The sequence below is a fragment of the Balaenoptera musculus genome, chromosome 1 (assembly GCF_009873245.2).
Source record: "Balaenoptera musculus isolate JJ_BM4_2016_0621 chromosome 1, mBalMus1.pri.v3, whole genome shotgun sequence".
NCBI classification, from domain to species: domain Eukaryota; kingdom Metazoa; phylum Chordata; class Mammalia; order Artiodactyla; family Balaenopteridae; genus Balaenoptera; species Balaenoptera musculus.
In genome coordinates, this window is record NC_045785.1 from 13,605,512 (window position 1) to 13,625,966 (window position 20,455).

General features: G+C 53.9%; 1 protein-coding gene across 1 annotated transcript in view; it reads left to right on the forward strand.

Moving 5' to 3' along the window:
- Nucleotides 1-5,887: 5,887 nt before the first annotated feature.
- The window catches only part of IGSF21 (immunoglobin superfamily member 21), a 246,123-nt gene continuing 231,555 nt past the window's right edge, over nucleotides 5,888-20,455 (forward strand). Inside the window, exon 1 of the mRNA XM_036828283.1 lies at nucleotides 5,888-6,027. Coding sequence (XP_036684178.1) covers nucleotides 5,957-6,027 — 71 coding nt within the window. The 5' untranslated portion in view covers nucleotides 5,888-5,956. The remainder of the gene's footprint in view (nucleotides 6,028-20,455) is intronic.

The following is a 20,455-nucleotide window of genomic DNA, read 5'->3' on the forward strand; positions in this document are numbered from 1 at the left end:
GGCTGCCTCGGTCATGGGTAACAGTTACAGCTAATATTTATTGAGTGCTTACATCATTTGAAGCACTGTCTTATTTAATCAGTGAGGTTGGTAATCTGTTTCCCATCCCCATTATACAGATGAAGAAATCAAAGCACAGGGAGGTTAAATATTTGTTTGGGTTCTTACAGCAAATCCTTCCTTCCTTCTCTCTTCCTTTCCTTCTATCCTCCCTCCCTCCTTTCCTTCCTTCCTTCCCTCCCTCCAACAGTTATTTCCTGAGTGTTCAAGATGAGATTTGGGTCTAGGCAGACCAACTCTAGAGCCCATGCTTTTTGCCACTGCTCCTGACTACCTCTGTTGCTACCTTCCAACTATGACTGACACCTGTGAGTCCAGGTCTCTCATTCTTAGCAAATTCAGTGATACAGGAAAAAGTACAAATCTTGCTGATGCTTTCTAATCTTGATTCATCTATCCACTCCTCCATCCATGTGCTCATTAACCCATTAATCCTTTCTCTAATCCATCTCTCTACACACCCACCCACCATCACCCATCCACCCTTCTTTCCATCTGTTCCTCCATCCCCCCATCACCTACCCACAATCCACCCATCCATTCATCCATCTATCCACCCAGTAATTCTCACATCCATGTACCTATCCATCAAAGATCCATCTAATCATTCTCTTACCCAACTATCTTTCTATTCATCCATTCTTCCTTCCTTCTATCTCTTTCTTGAGCACCTACCACCTGCCTGGCAAAAGTAATAAAGAAATGAGTCAGATGTGGTCCTTATCTTCATGTTGCTTACAGTTTCAGAAATACATAAAAGCAATATGACCTTAGGCAAGGGGCCTCACCTCTCTGTGTCTCAGTTTCTTTGTCTATTCTACGGGGTTAAAAACAGAGCCTTCCTCGTAGGGTATTGAAGAGAATTCAATGAGTTAGTACAAGCAAAATACTCAGAAAAGTACCTAGTACATAGTAAGCACTCAATAAATGTCATCGGTTGTCAGTGGCTATTTTTTTTCTTATCATCATCATCATCACCATCATCATCCTTATCACAACTACTATGGTCATCGAGGAAGAGATCAGAAGCCTTGTCCATGGTCAGAGTGGCATCTCCCATCCATCCCATGATCTACAAAACTCTTGATGTGAGATATGAATAGGTATTTATGCAAAGAGGGTTCTGAAGCCAAACAAGTTTGAACTTCAAGTAAATAAAACCAAAAAACTCTGCAGGATTTCTCATAGCCTTTAAATGCTCATGTGAATTGTAAATCACCAAGATGTGGAGAATGAGCTAATATACAGCACTTCTCAAATATATTGAACCACTGAACCCTCTTTCAAGGAATGTTTATTACAAACTTGCAAAACAAGTGATCAGTGGGGCCCAGTTTGGGGATGCTGGTCTCCAGTGTCAGCTTGGCCTGCTTCGCTCACCCTCCCCACCCCCATGCTGTCCCCCAGGCCTTAACTTCCCGTCGCTGACTCCTTCACATCGTCCAGCTCCTTTCTCTGGGCCTGTGATGCTGCAGCTCATTCAGCAACCGCAGCCTCAGATTCCCCATGGACAGCCTGCCAGGCTCCTCCCAGGGGGAGACATGCTGGTTGAGTCCAGGTGGGGCTGAGGTCCATTAAAGACGCAGCACTGGACTTAATTCCAAGCAGCCAACTCCCTATCGATTTGGGTCACTGGTGTTAAGGCGTCACTTTCAGTCGCGTTTAATTTAAACAAACAATAAAAAACTCAGTCTTGTCTGGGATGTAGTCGGGGGATGTTTAATTCCCAGCACGCAGAGGCAGAGGGCAAGGTAAGAAGGAGTCAGAGGACTGCATGAGTGAGTGTGTGAGAGTGTGTGTGTGTGTGTGTGTGTGTGTGTGTGTGTGAGGGAGAGAGAGAGAATGTGTGGCTCTCTGGGACAGAGCCTGGGGAAAGCCCACACTAGGTTCCTGTCCTCAGAATACAACATTCCTCTACCTTTGTCACTTGGGTAATTTTTTTCACTTCTCTTAGACTCAGTTTACTTATCTGTAAATTGGGCTTAGATAAAGCTGCCACAGGGGGCTCTTATGAGAATTAAATGAGATGAGAGAGGTGGAGCACACTGGGCTTATGAAAATTTTGTTTTTAACTCATTTCCCATTGAAATACTGGCTTCCAGGGCCTGTGTGTGCCTGTATGCATGTGTGTATCTTGGCCTGGAAGGGTATTAAGACCTCTGGCTCTGCACTTTTTGTGGGTTTAAATTTGGCCCTATTACTGTGTTGTACTGGGCAAGTTGCTTAGCCTCTCTGTGCCTCAGTTTTCTCATCTGTAAAATAGGAATAATGATAATACTCACACCATACACTATTGTGAAGATTCACTGATTTTATTCACATTTTGTATTTGATCAGTGCCTGGCATAGGAGAAGCACTTTCACAAAGGCTTACTACTCTTAGCATCATTATCCAACCCCATCGGAGGTCCTACCCCAACCAACAGAACCCATCCGTTTGGAAGCCAGGCTGTGGGAGGTAATACTATGCCATACCCTTTCCCTCTCTTGGGAATAAACAAACTAGAGGTCACAGAGGACCCCAGGGCCCCTTCGACCTCTGGGGTTGTTCCCTAGGGTAAGGAGAAGAGAAATTTGCTTTGTGCTGTAGTGCCCTCTGTTGGGCGATCCTAGCTCAGCACCATGGACAGAGGGAGGCTGCGGGCAGACGCCACACCTCCAGCCATCAGCCACGGGGAGGTCCAGGGCTCCCACTCAGCCGGTGCCCCAGGAAGAGGCATGTCCCGCCATGACTCATGGGTCTCAGTGCCAGGACTGCAGAGTGGATGCCCCGCTGCTGGCGGCTGATACATTAGGAGACAGGCGCGGAGAGACGTTAAGCAAATTAAAAGCCTGTGGCTGCCCTGAGTGACTTTTCCCTTGGCTAGGTCACCTTGTGCCCTCTGCTAACCATGCCTCTCAATGCTGCGGATATACCTTTCTCTGGAGCAAGAGAAAAGCCTCCAAAGCTGTGTTTTGTGAAACAGGAGCTGGAGGAGCGGGTGCCCCCAGGAGAGGGTGTGTAGAGGTAGCAGTATTACTAAGAACAATCACCATATGGTAACAAACATGCACTTTGCAGCTGAGCCCCTTTGGGGAAACCAGTGTGCACCTGGGCAGGATTGTCCTCTCTCTGAACATATGATCTAGGGGGCTGTTTATTCTCTGAAAAGGTTCACGGCCACAGGATGCATGCTAGCACCTGCCAGGTGCCAGCCTTGTGCTAGGAGCTGAGGAATGGAGCGGATACCACAAAGTGCCCTGCTCTCATTCATTCATTCATTCTCCCAACAATTATTTATTGAGGGCCTACTATGTGCCAGGCACTGGCTAGGAGGACTAATAATTATAATACAGGGTGATATTAAAAGAGAGATTCGTATGTCTTGGGGTGAAGGAGGGTTAACTGAGGTCTCCAATCCCCCACCCCACTCCCCAGCCCAATCCTTGGCCCTAGGAAGAAACCTCTTCTTGATATCAGGCCTCCTTTCCTCCTTGCTAGCCTCTTGCCAGGTGTCATTTGCAGCTGGAATAATGGAGGTGACTGATTGGCTGTTGCCTTTCCGGTGCTCCCTGCAGGGGTCTCTTTCCCATCTGGTGGTATGGACCCAGACTAGGAGGATGTGTCACCAAGAAAGGCCCTGGAATCCCACCTGATCCCTGGCTCTCCTGGGTAACAGCTGGGCTACAGTGAGTACACACAGTAAGCCTCACATATGCAGGATTTCACCTGGCGAACTGTTGCCTGTCCAGCTGCCTCGCTGCACTCTGATTTGCAGCTGGGCTTACAGAGCAGGAAGGCCCGTACAGGGGTGCCTGGCATTTACCTGAGGAACTCAGACCAACGTGAGGGTCTTCCCAGCTGGATGCTGCTTCCCAGCAGGGAAGGCCCTTGCACAGAGGGCTTAGCACCTGCGATGGATTTGGGTTCTGTCGGCTTTGTTCTGGGCCAGAGATGGGGAGGGGGAGGGGCAGAGAAGAGGCAGTCAGGGACTGTGTCCCATGGCACGGCTGGGGCAGCCCAAAAAGAAGGTGTGGGGGAGAGGTGACCTCAAGCTGACCCCCTCAGCAACTTGGAGAAGGGTGGACCTAGGTGGGTGGGGGTAAGAGGGAGCAAAGAACAGCCAGGAAAGGGAGAAGAAAGGGTCTAAGACTCCAGTGTTCAAGCCATATCCAGCCCAATCAGCCTGGCAGCCAATTAGTCTGATTCAAAAAAAAAAAAAAAAAACCACGTAGGGACAAACTGTAATCAAACACCTATTTATAAGGGTTTATTATGATCATTATTATTATTTTACTGAGAGGATCATTCTAAAGCCTGTCAGGTGAATGTATGCTTTCAGACTTCGTAAATGCAAATCGCTTCTTCCCTGGGGCGGGCGGGCATGAGCTGCAGCAGGGCAGCCTCGGGAAGTGATGTGGTGAGGCTTGGAGAGGGCATTTGGCGGGACCAGCTCCCTGCCATGGGGCATCTCTGCACAAGGCTGACCAAGAGACAGCCTAGTAGCCACCCACTGCCCACTCCACTCCCTACACCTCTTCAAAGGGCTGCTGGAGATGGAACTGGGTTTGTACCCATTGTCCATTTAGGTAAACAGAGTGACAGCCTGACGCAGCAACCTGGCAGAGATAGAGAAGCTGGGAATTCTCCTTAGAATGCCATGGAGTGAAATTCCATGCTCTGAACTTCCCCATCTAACCTCACCCCTGACCACTCCAAGGGCTGGAGTACCTCTCCCCTCCCAGGGCTCACAGCCAGACCTGAGGCTCAATGGTTGATGTGTGTGTGTGCGTGTCGGTGGGGAGATAAAGATATGACACAAGTCCCAAACCCCGATCCTCAGGCCCAGGGAGAAAAGGAATCAGGTCTGCCAAAAAGGTGAAACTGTGGTCTCTGCCAGAAGGAAACACCCAGTTCCTTACCCATTTCTGGCTGGGTCCAAGAATGTGGCTATTCTTGGAAGAAAGAACAAAACATATCCCATTTCCATGTGTGCCTGGGGGAGGGCAGCCACAATTTGGGAAGTTTCAGAACACTGATGCCCCTAGTCCTTAACAGGGGGTAAGACCACTGCTCCCGGGCCACACCCTGCCTGTTGGGCTCCACGGATGGCCTCGCTTTCAAGGGGGAGGCTGCCTCCCTCCACCAGGCTGGGGGTCGGCGCGCAGGGGAGGGTGTCCCAGGGATGGGATTAGGTGGGGCGGGATCAGATGGCGCTTGGTCTGGAGGGCAGGGGCGCTCGGTCAGCTGGGGGAGGGTTACCGAGCTACGCGCTGCAAGCGAGTTGTGAGTGAGGAGGGGAACCTGGGGGGAAGAGAGGCGGGGGGAGGGGGGAGGGGTGGAAGACCGCGAGGAGGGGGAGGGGGGGGGGAGGCTCTCCTTCTCCCTGCAATAAATCGGCTTAGCGGACGAGAACCGAACAGCGCAGAAAGGATTAAAGAAAAGTCTGTATAATACAGCGGAGAGAGCTGCGAGCGGAGGGCGGAGGGCGGGGAGAGGGGGAGGGACGGAGGGAGGGCGAGGGGAGGGGGGCGCTCGCGCAGCCGGGAGAGGCGAGCGCGAGGCGGAGAGAGCGCGATTCGGCTCCAAACTCCCGCGCTGCCGCCGATCCGACTCCGGGCTTCCGTGGACACCGCGCGGAGCCGAGGGGCCGGGAGCTGCGGCGCGCCCGGAGGTCGCCCCGAGCGCGAGGGTCGCGGCGCCCGGCAGAGGCCGAGCCGAGTCGAGCCCGGCGCCCGGGCGGCCCGGCCGCGACGGCATGGGGGCGCCCCCACGGCGCCCCGTGCTGCCCGCCACTGTCTCGGCCGGCGGCCGGAGGCAGGAGCGCGCCTGAGCCCATGGCGAGGGGCCCCGCCGCCGCCGCCGCCTCCGCCGCCTCCGCCGCCGCCTCGCCGCCGCCGCCAGCTGCCGGGCACCATGCGAAGCCGCCCCGAGCCTCCGCGGCTGCGTCTGCCTGCTGCTCCCAGCGATCCTGGACTGGCGCGCGGGTGAGTGCGCGGGGCGCGGGCCGGAGCCCGGCTGGGGATGCGCGCGGGGGCGGGCAGCTGGCGGAGGGCGCGGGCCAGGGTTCGCTCCGGAGAGGCTCCGGGTCGAGCCCGCTCCCGGCGTGGGGGTCTGCAGAGGTGATCTGCTAGACGAGGGAGGAAGGATGTCTCCTTCGAAGAGAGCGCTCGTGGGTCTGTGCCAGGGTGTGTGTGCGCGCGTGTGTATGAGCGTGTGTCTTGTTGCGTCTGTGTGTGATGGGTGTCCGGGAGGGAGCTGTGTGTGGAGAGGGTGCCGGAGTGCATTTGGAGATGTAAGTGTGTGTGATGGTGTGTGAGCGAGCGAGTGTCTGAGGGGTGTTTGAGTGTCTGTGTCAGTTCACAGAGAAGGTGTGTGTGTGAGAAAACGTGTGAGCCAGTGTTTGGGGGTGTGAGCGGGGTGCCAGCTTCTCGGTGAGGGTGTGAAGTGTGTGAGCTTGTGTCATCGTGTGTGTGAGCGTGTTACAGGGTGGATGAGTGTGTAAGGTGTGTTGCACGCGTGTCCCAAGTGTATGGGTCCCTTTAGGGATGTGTGACAGGGAGTGGCTGTATTTCTGTGGGGGGGGGCACGGGGCGTGTGTGCATAGGAGGTGGGAATGTGACACTTGAGCCGGAGTGTACGTCTCTGGGATGTGTGGAGGTGCAGGCATGCGGGGGTTGTGTTGCTTCGTGGGCCAGGAGTGTGTGTGCGTGCAGTGGAGTGTGTGGTTCTAGTGTGGAGGGAGGCATGGACGCATCCGCGGGCTGAGAAGGTGTGAGCAGCGGTGTGTGTGCGTCCCGCATGGACTTGGTCCCGGCTGGGCTGAACCCATTGGAAGGAGGTCCCTAGATAGAGTGATTGGTGCCTCCGCAGCTGCAGGGTCCAGGGTTCGCCGAAGCCTCGATGCTTCCAGCCCGGCGCCGCCGCCTGGTGGGTCTTAAGTGGCGCGGCAGTCCAACCTGGCGACCTCGGCACCTTTCGGGCAGAGAGCCAACACATTCGCTACGAGCCGGGCGGGAGGGAGGCTGGACCGGCAAAGAGCCGTGGGCGCGGAGACTAGAGGGTGCGCGTCCGCGATTCCACCCTAAGCCTAGTACCAAACCTGGATGCCCAGAACCAGCCCGTCTGGAGTTACATCCTGGCTCTGCCGCGGAGGAGGAGGAGGATGCGGGGTGCCAAAACGTAGCCATTGTGACCAGAAGGGTCTCAGTCCCTAGCCCAACTGGGTGATGAAGGTGGGGGAACCATCTCCGTCCTCTGCCGTGTGTGTGCCCTGCCCCACCGGGAGGTGCTTAGCCAAACTCTGGGAGTGCCTTCCAGGAAGGGGTGTCCCCCTAAAATAACCGCACCCCCTCTACCCCGAGGTCCTTGAAGAGTGCTTGGTCTGCTGATGGGAGAAGCTGCAGAATTCGAGCCTGAATGGTGGTCCTGCTGGCAGAGAGCAGGGAGGGGCTGGTGTAAACCAGAAGTAATGCAAGCCCTGTAACTTTGTCCCCCTACCCTTGGAACAACAGACTTTCCAAAGTGGATGAAAATCTCCCCCCAACTTTGGGGTGACGGCTCCCTCCCTCGGATGCCTCTAGAGGGAAAGGTTATATGGGGTCGGGGAGGGGGTGGTGTCCCGGTTCCAGCGCAACGGGGAGGGCAGTGGGCTTTGTTGGAAGGCACCTGGAGCCCTCACCTGGACATTGAAGGGAGCGGGGATGGTTGGGGGCAGGAGGGGAGCACCCCTTTCCCCCGGAATGCGCAGAACCAGAGAGACGCGGCAGGGGCGAGGATGGCGACTGATGGGAAGGCTTTGGTGGGAAACCCCGCTCCTGACCCCGCAGGGTCAGGACCCCACCCTGCGATTACCCCCAGAACCCGCGAGCAGCTTTCTCGGGCTGCGGGGCTGCGGAGAGCTGAGCCGGCGTCTGGCGCCTCCACTCCCTTCGCCCGCCTCTGCAACTTGCTGGAGGCTGGGGATCGGGCGCCGGGTGGTGAGCGCCTCTGGGCCGGGGGAGCCGGCATGGCCTCTGAGCTCCGCTGCTCAGGGTGAGCGAAGAGAGCTGATCCGGCTCGCAGATGGGAAACTTTCCGAGCGTGGGGCGCGCGCAGGGTCCTGGGCAGCCGGGGAGCCCTCCCTTCCCTGCAGAGGTGAGAGTGCTTCGAGAGTGGGATCCCTCCTTACCCGCTCCAAATCCGTGCCCACCAAGGGGTGGGAGTACGAGAAGCGTCTGTACGAGATGCAACAGGCCGGCTTGCCGGGGGAGGGCGCCCTTCCCGGACGTGACCGAGAGCCGTGCACCTGGCAGTTGGCTGTGCCAGACCACCTGCCAGGGGCTGCTTCGGAGGGCGGGGATGGTAGAGTCCAGGGCAGGTATTCAGAAACACGCCTGCCCTGTGGGGGGCGATGGCGGTCACTACTAGGGAGAGGCACGGCCAGTGCGCCCTCGCTGGTTCTGTTCCTACGGGCCGCAGAGCAAGGAGCTCCACTTTGTGCAGAGGTGGGTCTGTGCATTGGGAGGAGAAAGCAGTCGGCTGCACACAGACCGGCTGCGCTGGGAGTTCCTGCCCCTGCTCCGCTCCCCAGTATCTGACTCTCCAAGAGGAGAAACCACTTGGTTTTTAACTCTCAGGTCCCATTCATTCTACCTGGCCTGGGCACTTCTGGGAAGGCAGTCATGCACTTGTGCCTGGGCGGTGGCCCGGGAGAGAGAGGGCACCGGGCACTGGGGCGCGGGGAGAGAGTGGTTCATGGACCTGCCTCTTTCGGCCGTGGGAAAGTCTCCGCGAAGGGTAGCGGTGGGCAGGCCGAGTCAGGGCGCGCCAAAGGCCCCAGCCAGAGGCCCTTCCGGTTCTCTCTTGGCAGCCGCGTGTCAGCGGGTGGGTGGGATGCGGGGGCGGACTCGGCTGGGCCGAGGAAGCCGCAGCATCGAGACTGCGGGGGGGGGGGGGGGCTGTGCGGGCGCAAGCTGGCGTGAAAACTTTACGTACTTAGGCTCCCTCACCATCTCCACCCGACGCCGGGGGCGCGGGGCGGGGCTCAGGCCCTGCCCAGCTCCGTCTCAGCCCCTGGCGGGGGAGTGAAGGGCCCTGCCCGGGTCAGGCTGCTCCGCCCCTGCTCCCCTTGCCGCCCCGCCCCCAGACTGGCCCCTCCGCCAGCAATAAACCCCACTCCCTTCCCACCTAAGATGCAAACTGGAGTTTTTCCTGAGAGGTTGAACTGGTTTTTGCTTTTTAAGTGCACGGGATGTTAGAGCTGAAAGCGACCTCCGAGATCACTTACTTCATTGATTCTGAAACTTCTAATTTTTATCAGGAGAACCCTTTTAGTGTAGGAACTGATTACCACCCCCTAAACCTGTTGCCTTGGACAGGTGATAGCACAAAAGGACAGCTGCCTGGTAGAAGCGGGTACTGAGACCCGGCATCGAACGATCTTTCCGCAGAAGTCCCCGTAAACAATCTAACATTGCTCCTCTCCTTGTATCATAGCTGGGTTTTTGTTTTTTTTCAATAGCCAGTATTACATGGGTCAGCTGCAGTGTGGCCAGCACGTGCTAACTGCTGCACAGTCCTCGCGCATTGCAAGATGGGTTGAAGCTCTTCTTTTCACAGATTAGGAAACTGAGGCCCAGAGTTTTAAGATTTGTTAATGGCATGAGTACTGGCGCCTTCCGGGTCCCGCCTGGTCCAGCGCCAGGCTCCCTCTTCCTTCCAGTGTTCCTTGGACAGGGCGTGTGGGCAAGGGCTGGCAAGGTACCAGTGATGCCTTAGATTGGCCTGGCTACCCCAGCTTTTCAGAACATTTGTCTCACCCAGACCCGAACCTTGCTACGGTTGGAGGGAGGGGCGGCGGGGGAGGGGCGGTGGAGGAGATTAAGTGATTTGCTCGGCTTTCTGGGTTATAGCAGTGGTGACTGCCAAGCCGGAGACCAAAGAGCCAAACAAAGAGGAGGCTGGTTAGTTCTGTTAACTGGCTTTCCTGGGATCCATGGAGGCGTCTGACCTGGCTTGCCAGGCAGTCCACCTCTGCTCCATCCCCAGGCCACTTGAAACTCATGTATTTAGCCCTGACTGAGCTCTATGTGCCAGCATTGTGCTGTGTGCTTTGTTCTTCTTGTGTTGTTTAATAACCACCCTGAGAGTTAAAGTGATTTTCCAGTTGAGGAAGCTGAGGCTCAGAGAGGTTAAGTGACTTGTCCACGGCCACCCAGTCAGTAAGTGGCAAGCTGAGATTCAGACCCAGGACTGTCTCTTTCCCTCTGTGCTCTGCTGTCTCCTGGTGAGAAGGGATCTCAGTCACTTCCTCGGCTCCAGCCACACAGACAGTTGTAGTGTGTCCAATGCCCAGTCTGGATGCCTTACTCTTTCCCAAATCCCAGTGAGATAAAATTATCCAGTATGTTCATCTGTACAGATGGGAGATGGGGTGTCCCTGGAAGCCCTTGTCATCATCAAGAGAATGAATGGGCATCTGTTGTGGGCAGGGCACATCTGAAAAGAGAAAGACCTATGACGGTGACCGTCATTCCAGTGGGGTGAGAGGTGGGGCATGTACCCATAAAGATGAATGACAATCCAGGTGGAAATTTGTTGATACCTGCTAGATGCCAAGTGGATTGACGTCCCCTACAGGAGGTTCTCGGGGGGAAGAGTGATTACTTGGGGGGTATAAAGGGAATGCTTCAGAGAGGAGGGAGAACTTGAACTAGACCTTGAAGCAAAGGGAGAACATTAATAAGCCAAGGGCTAATGTGCCAGGGAGGGAGACCCGTGTGAGCAAAGAACTGGAGGTCAGGACTGTGTGTGGTGGGAACCAGCTCAACTCAAGGCTGTCTTTCTTGAGTCTAGTTGAAGACTGGGAGAAAGAAGAGTGATATTACTGATAGCTCCCATTTATCACGCACCTGTTAGACGTTCTTTATGCATTAAATGCTCTAAACAATCCATGAGGCGGTATCATTAGCCATGTTTTTGCAGGTGAGGACAAGAGGCCCAAGATACCTCTCTCTTTCTCTCCCTCCCCCCTTCCCTTCCTTTCTTTCTTTCTTAAATAATAAATGAGGCTCAGAATCTTTTTAAGTGGAAAACCAGGAGTTTCAAACCCAGGTCTGAAGCAATCCAAAGACACTGCTGCTCCTGGAGGAGAGGAGAAAGGATTTTATTTTTTCTTCGCTGGAGGAGGAATGCAGCAGCTTCTACCATATGCAAGAGGGTGCAAAAGCGCCCCCGCTTTAACGATAAATGTCGGTGAGGTGAAACATGGGACATTAATTCCTAAGAGGTGTCTGTCTTCAGGATGAAGTTCCTGGGAAGGAACCAGGTGGGTGAGATCCTGGAACCCACCTTTACACTTGCAGTGAGGTCCGGTGGCAGAGGGGGCTCGTGATCACCGAGACCTATTGGCCAAGATTCCATGGATGGAGCAAATAAATACAGTATGTACGGAGCTAGAGGTTTAGAGAGTAGCAGCCCAAAGGAGCAGGAAAGGACATTGTGACACCCAGGAAAGGAATCTGGCGTTTGGCGTGTCCACCAGCCATTCCTACTTCTCCCGGCAGCACGTCAGATTTGCTTTGGGGAATTATTCACCACCCTACTAATTGCACGCCATCTTGGTAGGTGGCACAATCAGCTAAGTCACCCCCAAGATGAGCCCATCTGACAAAGTCTCCCTGGAAGCTGAATATTGAACAGAGGAAGACAGAGAACTACTGGAAAGTCCCCCTTATCAATGGGGGCCCCCAAGACGCTGTACTTTTCTGGTTTCCCCAGGGCTAATAATGCTGGGACCTTCCTCCCAGGGTGTTGACAGGATGGAACGAATCATGACATACAAAGCTCTTGGCTTAATCCTGTGGGCTCAGATGACTGTTACCAGTATTCACCACGGTTACGTCAGAGCTGCTCCAGCTCAAGCAGCAGGGGTCCTCCCAGTACCGGCCTCCAGTTTGTCCTTGTGTTCCATGAATTCCCCATAATGTTCCACCAGTTGCTGTTTTTGGCTTGAGTTGTCTGGAGTTGATTTCTGCCTCTTATAAGAGAAGGACTCCACTTGATACCCTCCCTAGGCATGATGAGCCTTAGAGTTGCTGATTAGCCACTCTTGGTAACTCCTGGAGGATGGTTCACGGCCTGCTGCCTGGGGGTGACTGATTCCCCCGCCTGCTCCCTGACTTTCCCTGGAGGCTCGACGCGTTGTCCCCCATCCACACCCACACTGGGTGCAGTCAAGACCCAAGACCCAAGTTGTTTCTCCCAGTGAAATTCAGGGATAGAACCAGTCTCACTGTGACCCTCCCATCCCCTACCCTAGTAGACTAGAAGCTCCATGAAGGCAGGGACCCTGTCTGGTTCTGCTCACTGTTGACTCTTCCCCGCAGAACCCATGGTGGATGCTCCCCAACAACCCGCTCACGGTGGGTTGTTTGGATGAATAAAGCATCTTTGGGACTTCCCTGGTGGCGCAGTGGTTGAAAGTCCGCCTGCCAATGCAGGGGACACGGGTTCAAGCCCTGGTCTGGGAAGATCCCACATGCCGCGGAGCAACTAAGCCTGTGCACCACAACTACTGAGCCCATGTGCCACAACTACTGAGCCTGCGCGTCTGGAGCCTGTGCTCCCAACAAGAGAGGCCACGATGGTGAGAGGCCCGCGCACCACGATGAAGAGTGGCCCCCGCTCGCCGCAACTAGAGAAAGCCCTCGCACAGAAACGAAGACCCAACACAGCCAAAAATAAATTAATTAATTAATTAATTTAAAAAAAAAAAGCATCTTTGGCCTTTAGACATGTGCGTCCTGGTGCTGGGGTACGTGGAGAGGTGTTGGGTGTGTGGCTTTCTACAGAAAAGTGTATGCAAAGGCTTATGGCGTGTAAAATTTAGGCTGGATTCACAGGTGAACTTCCTGTTGGTAAATTTCTGCTCCTGGAACTACATTCTGTCTTTCTTGAAGACTCTCAGATAATCAAAAGTGATGGAGACTCTGACTCCAGACATCCTAACTCTCTACCTGCTGGTGGTACTTGAGCGTTGACGAGATGCTTCCACCCCCGTCCTTCCATTTAGTTCTCACATCAGACATGAAGGAGGCTACTCTTGTATCCACTGAATAGGCCAGGGAAACTGAGCCTCAGGGAGATGAAAAGATGGTGGTAGGAAGTGTCTGGACGGGAATCTGGATTTTGTGGCTGCACGCTCAGCCTTCCTTCCCTCCCCAACCCATTGCGCTGTTTCATTCACCCCCCCCTAGGTTTTCGGAATGAGACAGGTCAGCTCCCCATGAGCTCACAGGCCAGTAAACTGACCAGAAAGCTTGCCCTGTGAGCTGAGTGCTGGTGTAACCATTTTGCTGATGTGAGCTCCTCCCTCCTCCATGGCTGCCCAGATGGGTATTATATCCCCAGTCCACAGGGGAGGCTGCTGATGGAGTCACACGGCCTGGGGACCAGAGCCGCCACCTCTCTGCCCCACAGACTTGGCCTGCTCAGAGGTTTCTGGCCTTAGCTTCATGTCCTCCACCTCCTCCCCCACTTCTGCCCTTTTTTGGCTCAGAGAGCAGACATCTGCCATCAGCCAGCACAGCCCCTGACTCCCCGTACACTTCCCTCCAAGTCTCTGCTCACCCACTTCTTGTCCTCCACAACCCCCCTACCCCTGCTGACTCAGGTGTCCCCTGTGAGTGCTGCCAGCAGCACTTTGGCAACATGCTGTTAAAACAACCCTCCTCTGGGGCTGGAAATGGTCATCGGTTGGTCTCCCCATTGAACAGAGAGCCCTTGAGGGCAGGCATCCCTGCACCACTGGCTCTGGCACAAGGCCTGGCTCTGAGCAAATCTTCAAGATGTGTTTGTTGAATGAATGACTGACTGATGAATGAATGATGTCTCCCCTGAGTCTGGGGTTTGGTCCAGACACTGAGCCCGGGGCCTGTTTCCTGGCCCTGCTCAATCACCTCTGGAAGTCCTTTCTGGTGTGAGAATGTGCCCATTGTCCAGCTCTGACCACCATCACTCAAACTGGCATCACTGCTGGCGTCTGGGGGATGAGCCAACAGTAGAAGGTGGAGGGAAGACTAAAGGGCTTCCTGTTCCTTCTGGGTTCTCCTTGTTTGGTGATGGGTGCAGGGTTTGGGGAAGGAGGGAAGGAAGGAAGGAAGGAGGGGGAGGAAGGAAAGAAGGAAGGAAGGAAGGAAGGGGCAACTATTATGTGCTAAGTCCCGTGCTAGCCATGTTCACACAAAGCATATTAAATCCTCCCAGAAACTCCCATTTGGGAGATAACAGTCTCCTCATTTTACAGATGAGGAATGAGGCTTAGAGAGAGCGTGTGATTTGCCTAAAGTCCCACTGCTAGTGAGGGACAGAGCTGGATTCACACCCCGGCATTGATTTACATATCTCTCCCCAGCTCTGAGTTTACCTTATTGGTGGCTTGAAATTGACCAGGGTGGGAGTATTTATACCATGGAATGAGCAAACACTGCAGATCAGAGCTCTCCCCAGCCCAGAGCTAGCTGTTAAACATTTACCAGCACGCCGCTGGGCCTGCCCATCCTTCCTCAATCACCGTCTCTGTGGAACAGCCACCTGGTGGTAATTAATATACTTTGGTTTTCATGTGAACTGGGTTCAAAGCCTAGCCCGGCCACTCCCTAGCAGAGTGTGTACTTGGGCAAGTCACTACCTCTCTGAGTCATGGTTTCCCCATCTTTTGAAAATAGAGGGTGTTGTGGCGATAAATGAGATGAATACATGAAAGCCCCTGGCGTGCAACTAGCCCTCAGTCTTGACCCCTCCCTTCCTCCTGACCCTCAGGATGGGGTCAGCTGGCCATGGGGTCGCTCTGAGAGGCTCAGTAAGCTCGCGCTTTCTTCTCCCTCCCCTGGAAGCTGACTTTGGAGTCAAGTCAAGGGATCCAGTCACTCCTGTTAATTGAGCAGCTGTGCCAACCTCATTCTGGATTGGCGGAGACCTCCCTTAAGGAGTTTTGGCTCATTGGCCACCCCACACAGCACGGGCTCATTTGAGAACAATAAAAGATTATGTATAATAAATGGCCAATACAAGGACACCAAGAATAAATCCTTGGAAGCTAAAGGGAGTGGCCCAGGAAGGCTCTGAGGGATTGAAGCCATCTTGGGAGGTAAGCAGGGAATCCCAGGCCAGAGAACAGCACGTGCGAAGGCCTGGAGGGGGGAACGAGGACACCGTCAGTCTGTGTGAGGACGGGAGACAGAGAGGCAGCTGGCCTCACTTGAGCATCCGGTGCTCACTGAGAAGCGGGGAATGAGGCTGAAGCTGTTGGCCAGGGCCTGCTCGCCAGGGCGAGGGGTCTGGATTTGAGCCTGGGGGCTACGGGGGGCAGCTGAAGAGAGAGGAGTGACATTCCCAGAGCAGGGCTCTAGGAGATTAATTGGCTTTTCTGGGCCACCTGAAGCCGGAAACTCTTTGGAACGCCATTGTGTTATAAATGATTGCTCTGGGGTGCCCAAAGAGACAATGGCCTCGTGGCAGAAATGCCATTATTTGGACGCTACCCACCTCTCCCACAGTGTCCAGAGCTGGCAAGGACGGAAAACCAGGCCCCCGCCCGGAATGGAGCTGTTCCAGCTTCAGCCTGAACCAAGTGTGATGGGGGTAGCTTCTCCTGGGGAGAAGCATCTAGATCCCCAGGGGGCATGGGCTCTGGGGTCTGGCCTGAGTTCAGACCCCATCTCCACCACTTATCCAGTGTGTGAACTCTGATAACCTCTTTGTTGCTTTCAGCCTTGATGTCTCCAACTGAACGCGCGACTCGTCACGGTGGCTTCGTGGGGTGGGGCTGCTGGGAAGGGAAATTCACATAACACGAGGGGTCTGTATGCAGGGTACCTAGCACACAGCAGGTGTGGGAAAAGTGGCTGCTGCTGTTATAATGACGTTTGGAATGCCCCCAAGTCTGAAGAGGAAGAAGTGTTTACTAAGCCCCAGTGCCCAGGAGGAGGGGTACATTGTAGGTTTTCCACATGGAGCGAGTCCTCAGGTTCGGAATTACAGAGCATTGCGGCCAGGAGGGAGCTGGGAAATTAAATGCACTATATCCTTTCCCCCATTTTAAAGCTGAGAAAACTGAGGCCAGAAGAGAGTGACTTTCCCGTTGGCGCCCACACCGTGCGTGATGTGTGTGTGTTGGGGGGGGGGGTGGAGTGGGGTGCAGGTCTTCACCCTCGAGGTCCTGGGGGCCATCCCAGGTCTCAGTCAGGCAGACCCACCACCCAAGAGCCTTGCTTGGGGAGCATCAGGGTGCCCCAGACTTGGGTGGGGATCTTGGCGGCACTCCAGCAGAGAGCAACCCCCAGTCTCATACATCACAGGAGCAGCTTGGGAGTCATCAGGGAGAGAGGCAGCTGAGCTTTTGGGTTTTTTTGTTCCTTTGCCAAGCTGTTCCCTTTGCCCTTTTGTTTCTCTTTCTGCAGAGGCACTCAGCGCTCCTGCAGCGGGGCTGTTTGTCACCAATCACTGGCGCCTCCATTATCTCCCGGGCACCATCTCTTCCTCCCCGCTCCTTAATGCTGCCCCAAAGGAAGGCGTCCATCACCGGCTGCCCTGGCATCGTGCGGGGCTGGGCATGGGGAGGGGGCAACTCAGGGGCTCGGATGCCCTGGCAAGGTGAAGACAGAGGCTGGCATGTCCAGAGGGTGTGTGGCGTCCGCATTGAGAGCTGGTGCTCAGTGCCGGAGTGCGCAGGAGTTTGTCAAGTGGGTATTCAGGCCATACCGTAACCCAAGGCCAGGTGCCTGGTTCTACGGAAGCAGGTGATGCCTTGCTAATTGTCACCAAGCCCCTAATATCCCAGGCAGGGGCGGAGGGAATGAGATGGGGGCAGCAAAACAACCGCATCACAAAAGCTGCTTTGTTTGCTTGGCGGCAGCAGAGAAGTGGACCTGAGCTCAGCTTGGAGAGGAAGAGGCATCGTTGGAAGTCGAATTCCTAAGCCTGTCTCCCCACTGAGGAGCTTGGTGGGAGGAGAGAGGCAAGCAACCGGGTGGGGAGGAAAAGAGTTACTTAACCAGGAAGAGCTAGTGGTTCCCAGGACAGTCTGAATGCAGTTTCTCGTTGCAAGAAGCAGTACAGTTCATTCATTCATTCATTTACTGATTCATCCACTGGTGCATCGAGAATTAATTGAATGCTCCTGGCAATCAAGCACCGTGCTGTTCTAGAAATCCAGAGGAGAATGAATAGGCGAGTTCTTGCCCTCATGGGGCTTATAGTCCAGAGCTCTGTTCAACATGGAGCTGTGTGTGACAACTGACATTTACATTAAAACTCAACAAGGTGTCTCGGCTTTTATTTAACCGAATTAAACAGAATTCAGTTCTTCAGCCACACCAGCCACATTTCACGGGCTCAATAGCCACACGTGGCTGGTGGCTCCTGTATTGGGCAGCACAGCTGTGGGTAAGACGTCTCCATCACTGTGGAAAGTTCTATTGGACAGAGCAGGTCTAGGGCGATGTTCCTCTTTAGGTGGGGCCTCCCCACGGGCAATAAATACCAAGGAATCATGGAGAGGGGGGGTCTTCCCTGTTCCTTTCTCATGCTGTCCTCCTAGTTGTGCCAAGGAAAAAGCCTCAGGCTGATGCCATCATGTCTTTAACGCCCCCTCGCTTGCTAATCTGTCTTTGCAACAAAAACAGGTGCGGGGCAACGTGCCTGCAGTGAGCCAGAGGGAGTAAAAGTTTTAATAACAGTGTTTTGTTTTCATTATAGTTCTTTTTCAGTCATCCTCTGTTTAAGGCAAGCGAGACTGGTTGGCCATTTGGGGCAGTGATTTAAATTCTCTCTCTCTTTTAAAAATGGCTTATTTAAGTAAAAAAAAAAATGAGTCAAGATAAAGAAAAATGTTAAGTGCATAGTGGAACAGGTGGCATGCAGATGTGGCCAGTCCGGGCAGCTGCGGGTGTGAATGTCTGTGACTGAGAAACCGCAGATCGGATGGAACGACATGGGCTTTGGAGGCAGAGCAGGGCTGGGGTTTCAGCGCCACTGTTTGTAAGCTCTGTAATTTGGGGACACTTTCCTTCTCTCTGTACCAACCAGGTTCCAGCAGGAAACACCAAGCTCAACCTGGGGGGGGGGGTCCGTGAAGGGCTTATTAAAGGGACTACTGGCTTTAGGGTTTAGGGAGGGCAGCCCTTGGGGCCAGGAACAGTGGGGAGTTACTACCACGGGTAGCAACTGGAGAGAGGGCTGTGTGAAGAGGGCTGCGTGCAGGACTGTGGCTCAGGGTAGAGGGATGCAGCCAACTCTTGGGGACCCGGCAGGGAGCTGGAGGAAGAAATACCTCAATTTCATCCTCCCCCTGCCTTTTGGCTGATGCTGCCCATTGACCAAACTCATTTGGAAGCGCATGCAATTGGGCTCCCAGGCACAGAACGGGTGGAGAAGGGAAAAGAGTGAGCTGGGGAGCAAACAGCAGAGATGTGACACCATCCTGCCAAGCTAAGCCTCAGTTTCCCTGTCTAGAAAATGGAGGTTGCACTGCATACCCAACAGAGTTGCTAAGATGATGGAAAGAGACGACATGTGATGCCAATAAATAATTGGTCACTACTTATATTAATAACAATCACGGTAATAAAATGCCTGCCCTTATGCCGCATCCTGTGCTAGATGCTAGATCTTCCTGAGCCAAAATGTAGCATATGAGTACGGGGCTTTACGAACGTGGAACTGGCCTTTCAGGGGCACGTGAACTTGAAGGGACAGGTAACTTTGGGAGAACGTTGCAGTTTGCAGAGAGGAAACGCCTGCACCCTCCACTGCTGGTATTGACCGTTGTGATGTGTTATCTCTGCTCAAGACTCTTCAATGTCCCTACACGTCCCTGTCCCCTGGTCCATCGCACCGATTGATTACTCCACCCCAGGGCACACTGATGCCTCGTTCCCCAGTCTATTTTCCACCCCATTTCCCACAGAGAGGTTCTTTCTTCTTAGATCCATTTAGGTAATCTTTCCTGCCAGCCCCACTGGCTCTTACCACGTGCAGTCTGGTCCACATCCATCATGAACGGGCTCAGAGTTCCTTCCTCCCAAGGGGAAAGGCAGGTGCTCTCCAAGTCTTAGCTCTTCTTGCCAGACGCTGCTTCCTCCCTTGCAGGTGGGGTAGAAGGGAGTTAACAGTGAGTAAGTTAGCCCTTTGGATTATCAGACCTTTATCCTTCATCTGAAAGCTGAGAGTGCCAATTTTACATTTAGAGGGACCTTCTCAGCAAGTCGCTGGAGTGTGGGGGGGTTGGCTGGCTTCTAAATGGAGTAACTGTTTCCTGGGAAAACTGCCACCAACAGCCCCTTTGGTTCCCAGCTTCTCAGTTGGCTCAGGGGACTGTCCTCGTGTCCCTCTATTTTCCTTTGTCCAGTCCTTTTTTCCATCTACCTTGACTGTTCAAATTGACTTTGATGAGGACTAATTTTGCCAGTTGAAATTCTAGACACTTATACATTCGGTGCTTTGCTGAAATAGCTGTGACAAATACCAGCGGCAATTTCTTCCCTGGCTTATTTATTCTCTGAAGTGCTCTGGGCAAGACAGAGTGCCCCTCTGCCCCTTGCCCGCATGCCGTCTGTCGACACTGCCATCTTCCCCCAGCCCTGCTACAGCCCTGTCCCCCTGCAGGTTGGTCTCAGCCCTGCCTACTGACTCAGTGACACTGTGCTCCTTTGGAGGGGGGGATCGATCACTCACTGGAGGTCAATATTCCTTAGGAAAAACTCCAACAGCCCCCTCGGGTCTCAGTGTCCAAGTTGGTGGAGGGGGACATTCCTTTGTTCAGCCGCCTTTCCATCTACCTGACTGTTCACATTAACTTAGATGAGACTCGTTTCCAGTTGAATATGGGACCGTGTCCTGCAGGCTGGACCTGCCCTATGTGTGGGCTGCGGGACATCCATCATAGTGCTGTCGGGCCACTCCTTGGCCCGGGCCTGGGTCTCAGGGGGAGCTTTAGTTGCCCGCCATGCTCATGTCCCTGGGTGGTGGAGTGGTGCTTTCTGGTCACCAGCTCTGAACCATGCCCTGGGGCACAGTGCAGAGATTGCCAAACTTCAGTCACCTCCTTCGTGACTTTATCTACATCCCGCCCAGGTTATTTCTTACATCATGATTTTCTTAAAATCAAATTTAAACTGATTCCCTCTATTTTCATTTGTATTTTACAAAGGAATAATGTATAGGCTTGTTGTACTGAGTAGACATATTTTTTCTTAATTCATATTAAACATGTGACCATTTGAATTTTTAAAAAAGCTTCTCTGTGCCGCTTGGCCTCATCCTGCAAGCGACCATAGAAAACATCGGTTCGGTAGAAAGGACACCAGCCTTTCGGTAGAAAGGACACCAGCCTTGGATCTGATTTCAACTCCTCCATCAACTTGCACCATCCCT